Consider the following 10,193-nt stretch of genomic DNA (forward strand, 5'->3'; position numbering starts at 1 on the left):
TGATTGTACAAAAAAGTTTATTTTAAAAACCACAAAGTACTAGTCAATACAAAATGTATAAAAACATACAAAAAAGTTGGTCAAAAAATATAACATTTATGGTGTACTAATGGCACGGTGGTTATGAATCTGAATACAACAAGTTGGTGCAATCCAAAAATAAATTCACATTGTAGCAGTTTGTTTGCAACCATCCTTTCAGGCCTGGAACATCAAGCTCCAGAAATCAGCACTTATGATGGAACGTGGCACGCAGCTTCTATTATTAAACAGAAAACTGAACAAGCAGGTGCTGCAGAAGTAAACATTTTGTTGTCACATATAACATGTACCGAATAAAAGAAGCAACAGGTTCACCAAGCGGTTTAAAACCCCCTAAAACTGCTGCACTTTATCTTTTAAACTGAACCCAACAGCTGTGAGAATGCAAGGGTTCACTCAGAATCCGGCCCAGGGGGGCGGAGACAGTAGTGAACGTCATTCCTTTAAAATAAACAACAACAATACTCAGAATCCAAAAACAACAGTTTCAAACATTTTCAAACAACACATGGCAATATCAAGAGTAACATGGTTCTGATATTTCAAGCATTACCCAGGTTTGTTTATTCCTTTGGACAAAGGCACCTCAAGTGTTCCAGTTACCAATGAGAGGCCTGTACTGGGAAGAAGGTTCACAGCTCAAGATTCCTTCACCGTGACTGGGATCATACAGAGCAGCACAACAAACACAGCTCCAAGCTGTGTTCTTCCTTCTCAAGGAAGGAAGAACACAAAGGGTATAAGAAGGAGGGACACACGGTAGAAAAACCAAACAGAAGGACAGGAGTGATAGCAAAGCAAACGGAAAAACAAGCAGATACGGATGCAAAGTGGATCTAACTCAGAAAAACACGCATATCCAGGCTTCTTTCTCACGTCACAGACGTCTCAGTTCTTCATGTTCGAAGTACTAAAGTTCATTGTGAAGTTATGGCAAATAGTTCTTTAGTGGCTAGGGCTTTAACTATGGAGCCAGCTAAAAAACATGAAAAGTGGGAAGATAGGAATCAAGGAAGGAAGGGGGAACACAAACACATAGGACAGGAGTGACGGCGCTATGACGCAAAGAGCACAGGACACAGAAGGAAAATGAAAGGAAAGAGTGAATGATAGAAGGACATGAGGGCAGATGAAGGGACACAAGGATGGAAAGGCATCAACATCAGAGGGAAACTAGTAAGGGCACAGGAAAGAAAGGAAAGATGGATACAAGGGAGGTAGCGCACAAGTAAACAAGGAAAATTTCCAAATTCTTATTTTCCTTTTTTGTACTAATCCAGACCTTCAGAAAAAAAAACAAAAAAAAAAACAGGTTCCTGTGCTGAAATTTCACAGCACAGGAACCCAAATAATCTACGCTATAAATCAACACACCAAAGCCTGAAGAAGGAAGGAGTTTGATCATTTGTTCAGAAGTTTCACTTTAATCTAAAATAATGTAAAGAAGTACTGAGGGAATGTTTCAAAGATGGCCTAAAACTGACCATGTGTAAAGAAACAGAACCATATTTTCACAATACAGGCCACGTGTTCCAAGAGTGGAAAGGCTGATCGGATCAGGACCAACACTTATTGTTGAAGACAAAAAGAAAAGTAGACACTTGAGAGGAGCCCTTGTGTGACGATCAACATCTTGTACAGTCTTCATAAGATAACTCCCAGTACCTGTCTTTGATTTGAGGCGCCCTGTTCAACCTTTTGTTCGCTTCTACAATCACCCAACTCATTCTCATAAAGTACAAAAGTTACAAAACGACTGGCTTGGCCCTTCCTTAACAAAATTCCAGTACAAGTCTAAGGCCAACTTGAGATTTACACAGACCACAACAATAAAAAGATAGAAATGACAAGTTTCATAATAAAATATCCATATAGTATCTAAACATTAGCTGCCCTGAGGGAGATGTACATGTCAACCTTTACCAGTTTTGTTGCACGCCGGCAGATAATAAGCACTTTGGGTCTGCCGTGTGCAGTTCTGCTGAGTTGAGATGACACCACAGTGGGATGTAACAGTGGAAGGCTTTGGCTCTTCACCCACCTCAAGCAAGTCAATCCTTTCCCTTTCTGTCCTCACTGCTTGTCTTAAGTTATGCACGCAGACCTGTGAAGACATTTATGGCGGCTTGATCATTTTGCTTGGATGAAAGCTAAAGTTCACGAGAGTGGGCGGAGAAGTAGCTTACCTTTGTCACAGGTGCTGCTCTGTTTCTCCTGGGCAAAGTTTAGTCTGTTCTGCTCCGCTGCAGTGCCGTTGGACTCTGGGCTGCTGCTGCGGGACGGGCTGTTTTCCTCGTTCTGGTACGCCAAATCCAGGTGCTGCTGAGCCAGTTTCAGGTGTCTGCGCAGCCTCTCCAGCTCCCGAGACGATGCCTCATCACCAATGGACTCACGGCCCGAGTCTCCGAGGTTATCCCTGAAGCCCGTTTTTCCAGACGGGTCCTTCTTTAGAGCATTGTGGTAACCTGGAGGTGCCGAGGGCTGGCGGCATATCGAGGTTCCCTGGCTGGCCAGGGCCGGGTGGCGCGGGGTAGGGCGAGGCCGCGGCCTGCAGAGACAGTCCCGAATCCCGCTGACACCAAGATGAAGGATCTCCAGCATGGTGAAGAACAGGCACAGAGCGCTGACAGCATACATGATGAGCAGGAAGGTGGTCTTCTCAGTAGGACGTGACACGAAACAATCCACCGTGTGTGGGCAAGGAGAGCGGGTGCACACGTAGGATGGCGCCACCTCCAGCCCGTAGAGGATGTACTGCCCGAACAGAAACGACACCTCGAAGATGGCGCGCGCTAGCAGCTGAAAGACATAGACCTTCATCAGCCCATCTCTCTTGATGCGACGCCGGCCGTCGTGCTTTTCTGTTGGCTTGCTTGCAACTTCCTTCTTATCTGGCTCGATCTCCTCCGTGATCATGGGATCCTCCTCCCCATTATTCTCTGCCTCTTCGTAATCCCTGTTGACTCCACGCTTAACCATTGGCATCCCCTTCTTGCCCTGGAGCTTGTAGTCATCGTCGTCCATGCGAGCGATTTTGTGCATGGCGAACCCGAGGTACATGATGGTGGGCGTGGTGATCATGATCACCTGAAACACCCAGAATCGAATGTGCGAAAGAGGTGCAAACGCATCATAGCAAACGTTCTCACACCCAGGCTGCTGCGTGTTGCACACAAATTTACTCTGTTCATCATAGTAGATGGACTCGCCGCCGACCGCCGTCAGCACGATCCGGAACACAATGAGGAGGGTGAGCCAGATCTTGCCCACAAAGGTCGAGTGATTGGAAATCTCATCCAGCAGACGAGTGAGGAAGCTCCAGCTCATTTTGCTGCAGGATGAAGGAAGTTATCAGGAAGTTACCTGTGCAGAGAGAAAACAAGAAGGAAAATAAACTTTAACTTTTCCACCAAAACTGAGGCCTGAAAAATTATGATTGTAAGACACTAGAAAACACATCTCTACATCTCTTTACAGAAAGCAGTAAGTTACAAATTGTGTTCACGTCAATTTTAAAACCTGACTGCATTACAACCAACACCCACAGGGTGGAGCTAAACCATAACCAAACATGTCTCGATGTTTCCCTGCAACTTTGATGAGAACATGCTCAGGCAAAGATCTCCGAAAAAGCCTTGATATCAGCAAACCATCCAACCATAACACTGCAGCTCACAAGCAAAGGGGCAAAGTTCTAGCTTTCTACAGCAATTCCCGTTTTATATTCAAAGAAAGTAAAGATCCTAATCATGTTCCCATATTTAGGGCTGCTATCTCTGAGTGAGCCGTTTGTTGTGGAATTTTCCAGTGTCTGTCTCACAAAACTGTCAGTTCTCCAAGACATTCCCACACACACACTGAGTCGCGTCCAGATGCTGTTGGTTAAAGTTTAACTATCTCTCACAATGAATAAAATGCTCTTGTGGTTTCACAGCATCTAACTAACCAACTTCTGGTGAGTCTTGATCTCCTTTAGGAAACCAAACAGTGTAGTTTAGCACAAGCAGCCACATGGACGTTAGGATGAGAAAACAGCACTGAACTTAGCCACTGGTAAAATTATAGACGTCTAATCCACCAACATAGCGTTCCATCTCATTGATGTGACCAATTTCAGTTTGAGTTTCAAGTCGCTACAGTGATCTATAAGCTCGTTGGCCTCAAAAATGGATTTATTTGCTTCCCAACAAGACCAAAGTGATGCAGAACTTTTCTATTACAGTTAAAAGTAAAAGAAAACCAAATCCCTGTGTTTCTGTAAGTCTGCTCAGTTTATTTTATCATTCTGCATTCACACCCAGTTTGGCTTGTTGGCCTTTTTATTATTTTCGAGCACTTTAGATAAGTGTCTCTTAGTTTACCAAATGATTTTTCAGCTCTTTCAGCATTTAAAAACGTTTAGAAGTGACATTTTATTTACCTCAAAGATGATAGGGCTTGTCTTCTTTTCATCAAATCCAACCTATGCAGACCTGTTGATCTGGACGGGCAAACATCATCATTATCTACCAGTTCCATTTGTTTTTGGGTGTTTCTTTCGAAAGCATCACTAACCATCAGTCATCTTTGGATCGCTGCCTGTGTTCACCTGCAACCTGCATACCGACAGTCACACCCTAACGACAGATACGGGTGATTTACACATCCAGGCAAAGAGTCTACTTCGAATTAGACTCTCGTCATTTCACCCAATCATTATTTTATACCTTTTTAGGTACAAAATGGTGTCTTCTGCTGCCAGATAGTTCAATTTGTAATCTAAATTTATTTAGAGTAGAGCTGTTTTTCCACTCCCGGATGTTTATCTCCATGATTCTTTAAATGCCCGCCCAAGAGAAACAGAACTATGTATAAAACAAGGTAAATGTCATAGGTCCAGACAGTAGTCGTACCAGCGCCAAATCAATGTAGGAATTGGAAAAGGGGCCAAAAAAATGACCCAGAGCTGTTTTGTTTCTCCTGTAATCTTTGCTCTTGGTGACACGTTCCTGCATCTGTTTAACATTTTTTAAAAAGCCTGAACAAACATATAGTAGATCTTCTGCTGTTGAAGATCAGAGAGGAAAAAACAAAATCGAAAACATCTGCCTCAGCTTTATGAATGGGTGCAATGGTAAACCAGATTCTGGCGGATTCCTTCAACTAGATGAGACACCAGAACTGATCCTGATGTTGTAACAGATGTTTTGCTGCCAGTTTTGAGATCCCACCCACATCTACAAAAAAAAAAAAAAAAAATCCATTGGTTTTTAAAAGAATGTCATTTTGGTTTTACCATCATTTTTAGCTAAAGCTCCTATTTTGGATGTTTTCACCAGCCTCTTAAATCACACACTCTACTGTTGCAGGAGGATCAGTTGCAGTAATGCTAACAGCAACTGATCCTAACCAAATTCTTTATCTGCATTCCTACAGAAAAATTAGCTGAATCCTTGTTACGTTTGTGTTCCTCCTGAAGAACATGTCTGCTGTAAATACATCAGTTCAGATTTAACTTGAACAACAAACAACTGTGGCTCTGGTCCAAACTTTAATGTCAATACCTTTTTGAAGAGAACTGCCCGGTGGCTCCATTAACCCTAGAATTGCAGTTCTCTTCCAAAAGGTAACGTTTGGACTAGAGCCACAGTTTCTTGGTGTGCGTGACTAAAGAGTTTTTCCAACATTTACAACTTGTTCTGTTTGCACAACACAATTGTTGGAGGCCCAGTTGTGTTACAAATACAACAGATTGGGTCGGTAAATGTGCAGTCCAATACCCGTGCTGGGTTGGGTGTCGGACTGTGTTGTAGAGCCGTTTTGTTTTAGTTCCAGTCCTTAAGAACCGCTATTCTACATGTATGTGATGCTGTCCTGCTTCATCACACTGGATTCAGGAATGTTTTTTTGTAAATACAAATCCTAGGTCAGCGTGTGTTACTTAAACATGGGGTTCTGCTGAGTTTTGTTCTTGGCTCCATTTTGTTTGTGCTTTATATTCTTTAACAAACTTTATATTTTCTCCCTATTGGTATTTGAAAAAAACTAATGAAATATTGGACAACATTTTTCTCTACCTGCATAAGAATACAATAAAGACAGACTCTTATCCATGCCCCAGTCAACTCGGTCGCTTAGATTACTGACCGCTGGGTTAAGTAGCCTCATTCTTTTTACCCACCATGAAAAACCTGGCAGTGACACCAGATGTTGTCTAACTTTTGAACCAGATATAACGAATGTTGCTTCTTTCCTTTTCAGTTCAGGGACATTGAGAAACTGAACTATAGATGGAAATAGTTATTCATTTTTTTTTTTTATCTCATCCAGCATAAATAAGGTAATTCCATATTTATTTTTTGCAGTATAATAATCTGCAGCTGGTCCAAAACACAGCTGCCAAAGCCTTTAACCCAGTCCTATAGGCACTCCAATGTTGCACCTTGTTGATCTTGTTACATCGGCCCAGTTCTGCCATTATAAATCTCAGAACTTTTACGCCAGTATGTCACCACCAGTACAGGACAGCAGATCAGGGACTTCTGCATGCTCCAAACTAAAAACTAAAAGGAACCTGGCCTTTTTGTAGTTGTGAACCCTGAAACTCTTCAGCCCTCAGTCTCTGTTCTGCTGAACACATTTTTAATATTGGCATTTCTGTTACATTTTACTATTCTGCCTGTTCTTATTTGACTGTCTTGTGCTCTTTTATTTGTAAGTAGGCTACCATTTGTTTTACCTTGAAGTTAACTGTAGAAACTGTTTATTTTTATATAACTTGGAGGCCGATGCTGGAGCAACAGTTCATTTATGCCTCCATGTTTAGCAGGAACGTCTTAATTCTACCCTAAATTCACTCTGAATACGAGTCATCTGCACTGAGGTAATGTGGGCATATATGGGATACTTGGCAGTTTTTAGAGTGTTTCCAAGCAGTGGAGGTTATTCTCCACTCTGCAGAACAGAGAAGCTTTGTGGCTCCAACATCTGGGAGAAGGGGTCAAAGTTCACCCTTATATACCCCACCCCTTTAGCCTCCGGGGGTGGGAGAGAGCCTTCAGAATAATTAAAACTAAAAAACTACAGGAAAGCTCTGAAGGAATGTGCGCCAAACCATCCGCCCTGAAAAAACACAAGACGCTCTCAGATAAGCGACGGAACCAGAAAACAGAACCAGACGCAGGGCTGGGTTTTAACAAACCCAAGCATTTCAAACATGAAGCAGCGGAACGTGGACTGGAAACTAATCCCATTTGCGGGGAACGCGGGGCCAAAAAAAATAAAAAACCATCCTCGTGGCAAACGGCGTCACGGCGGAACCACGCAGGATCCGGAGGGAGACCGGATCATCAATGCGTCAGATTGACAAACGGACAAACTTTATGCGCCAATGGCGCAGAATTACAGCAAATGTGTTAAGGGAAGGGTGACCCTAAAAGGAGAGAGAAATGTGAAAACGACTCCAGTAGATTCTCCCATTATAATAAAATACCATGACCCAGCACCACGCATTATAAGCCGCCACACGTTGATCTAATTGAGCCCATTTCGTTGCGAATACGCCGCTAAATAGCGGTAGTTTGAAGTATTACGGGTGATTTCGAGGTTTTAATTAGCGCTACCTCCCATCAGCTTGTGCGCCTAAACTTAAACTGACGTTAAAACGACCCATTAATTCGATTCTGTTCACTTTTCCAGGATATATGGTTTAAAAACTAGTTTTACAAACAGATCCTGAAACAAAGAGATAAAAAGTAAAGTGACAGAAGCGTTTGATAAAAGAAGAGCTAACCGGTGATGCTGCCGACGCGTTTTCTTTGTGGGATGTTTTTACCTTCAAAATGTCTTCTGGTATCCTGAAAGTTGTCTTCTGTTTAATCTCTGGAAATGAAACCCTTTGCATCAAATATCAGGCCCTTGGGTTGTTTTTTTCTCCTTCTCCTTTGAGGAGACTACTGCTTCTCCAGTGGTGCTGGTTGAACTGCTGGGCGAGGACAAAGAATATTCCTAAATCCCCTTTTTCTCCTCCCAGTTTGAGCCGCGCACCCCACCCCCTTGTCTGCGCAGACGACCGACTGCCAAGAAGGAGGCTGCAGCTTTTCCTGATGCAATCTTCAGGGCCGCCTTTACACTCATTCGCTGCACACCGCATCTGAGAGCAGTGATTGGAGAGACATGCTTGATGCGTAATGTGTGTGTGTGTTTTTTATTATTTCTATGACAATAAATCAAACTTGCTGCAGGCTGTAATCCGAAAATGTATCTCTACCAAAGGTTGCCCAGAATGAGAGCATCCGGAGAACAAAACCTGTAATCTGGTCTTAAAATGTTTTTTTTTTTGGGATTGTAAAGATGAGTTGACTCATAAAGTCTGCACCTCTTCCTGTCTACCACAATATTCAGAAGTTGTTGCTAAATCCTCTGATTTATGTAACACTTTCCATGGCTAAAGGAAAACGTGGACTTCCTGAGATCCCTCTCCCCTCCCTCCTTAAGACCCCTTGCACCTACATGTTACCGAGCCATAACATTGGGGCCCACTGTTGAAGTTTAAGGAGACCATAAATACATTTGTATTGGGTGTATCTGGGTGAGCTACTATCCTGCAAACATTGGAGGAAACCCTGCTCCAGCACCCCTGAATTTGATAGCTGAATTCCCTCATCAGCATTTAGTTAATCAGCTCTACAGAGGCCTGTTTGAGAAGGGATGTATCTAAAAGCTGCAAGATGGTGGCTGTCGAGGAATGGCCTTGGGCACCCCTGGTCCTGAGCAACAGCATTCAGATGTCACATGATCCATCTATTATGTAAAGGCCTAAAAGGTTTGTCAGAGAACATTAGCAAACAACAGCATTATGAAGACCAAGGATTGCAGCAGGCCGGTCAGGGAGAAAGTTGTGGAGATTTAAAGCAGGGTTATGTTATAAAATAATGTCCCAAGGTGTTAAAAGAGCTCTGTTCAATCAATCATCCAAAGATGGAAATTGTGTGGCACAACTGTGAACATGCCCATCTACCTAAAGTGACAAGATGGGCAAGGAGGCCGTTGATAATCCACAGTTTAGGTGGTGGAATCTGTCCAAAGCACAACTATTAGTCGTGCAATTCAAAAATCTGGCCTTTATGGTTGCTAGAAGACAGGCATTAGAACATCTGTTTGCATTTTGTTACAAGCCATGAAGGGAACACAGCAAACATATAGAATAAGGTGTTTTGGTCAGATGAGACCAGAATTAAACTTTTTGGGCTACTTGCAAATTCTTGTGTGGAGGCCAACACATCATCCCCACCGTGGAGCAAGATGGCGGCAGCATCATGCTGCAGGGATACCTTTATTCTGGGAAAGTGGTTAATTGAAAAGATTTATAGAGCAAAATGAAGAACAATCCTTGAGGAAAACCTGGCAAAAGACTTGAGACTGTGGCAAAGGTTCACCATTCAGCAGGGCAACGAACATAGAGCTAGAGCTACTATGGAATGGTTCAGATTAAAGCATATTCCTGTGCTAGAATGGCCCAGTCAAAGTCCACATTTTAAATTGTGACATGACTTGAAAATTGATATTGAAGGACACTCTCCATCCAATCTGACTGAGCTTGAGTTAAATTGCAAAGAAGAATGGGCAAAAATGCCAGTTTCTTGATCTGCAAAATTGGCAGAGACACAGCCCAAAAGACCTGCAGCTCTACCTGCAAACGAAGGTGTCTCTACAAAATATTGACTCAGAATGTCACAAACCTGGAGGGATATGAATACTTTTGCAAGCCACTGGACACAGTCTATCCTAAGGTATTTACTCTTGCATGAAACCAAAGTGAAACTTCCTTCAAGTAACTGATTTTAAAGCCAGCTGATGCAGCACTTTCCCTGAAGGTGACTCAAAATGAGGCACCAACAGTCACGTTGATTGAAAATATTGCAAGTGTGCAGTCACCATCCTTGAATCCAGGGATACGCTCAGAACAAACAGTCACATTTTTCTAACCAGATATCGTGAAATGACAAGTCTTCATCGCTTTATCACCCATGTGGACAAAAACACATACAATACCCATCAATTTTTAATTCACACATTGCCCATTAAATCACAGCTCCATCTCACTGCCCCGATTAGTGGCTGTTATTGGTGAAAGCACACAAAGAGGAGCAGTTATTGTTTAATATCTGCTG

The 10,193-nt window shown here is 42.7% G+C and overlaps 1 protein-coding gene across 2 annotated transcripts; it reads right to left on the minus strand.

Annotated features, from left to right (window-relative positions):
• LOC124871437 (gap junction gamma-1 protein-like) lies at positions 1 to 8,023 on the minus strand. Of its 2 annotated transcripts, none has more exons than XM_047370711.1 (3): positions 7,814 to 8,023; positions 2,229 to 3,405; positions 1 to 2,146 (listed from the first exon to the last, which is right to left on the minus strand). In XM_047370711.1, the coding sequence occupies exons 2-3, from the start codon at positions 3,367 to 3,369 to the stop codon at positions 2,133 to 2,135; spliced, it is 1,155 nt and encodes a 384-aa protein (XP_047226667.1). In that variant the 5' UTR covers positions 3,370 to 3,405; positions 7,814 to 8,023; the 3' UTR covers positions 1 to 2,132. The 2 variants fall into 2 exon arrangements, with proteins under 2 accessions (XP_047226667.1, XP_047226666.1); XM_047370710.1 differs by having other exon boundaries at positions 7,856 to 8,022.
• Positions 8,024 to 10,193: the final 2,170 nt, after the last annotated feature.

Source organism: Girardinichthys multiradiatus, chromosome 7 (genome assembly GCF_021462225.1).
Source record: "Girardinichthys multiradiatus isolate DD_20200921_A chromosome 7, DD_fGirMul_XY1, whole genome shotgun sequence".
In the NCBI taxonomy this organism is placed as follows: Eukaryota; Metazoa; Chordata; class Actinopteri; order Cyprinodontiformes; family Goodeidae; genus Girardinichthys; species Girardinichthys multiradiatus.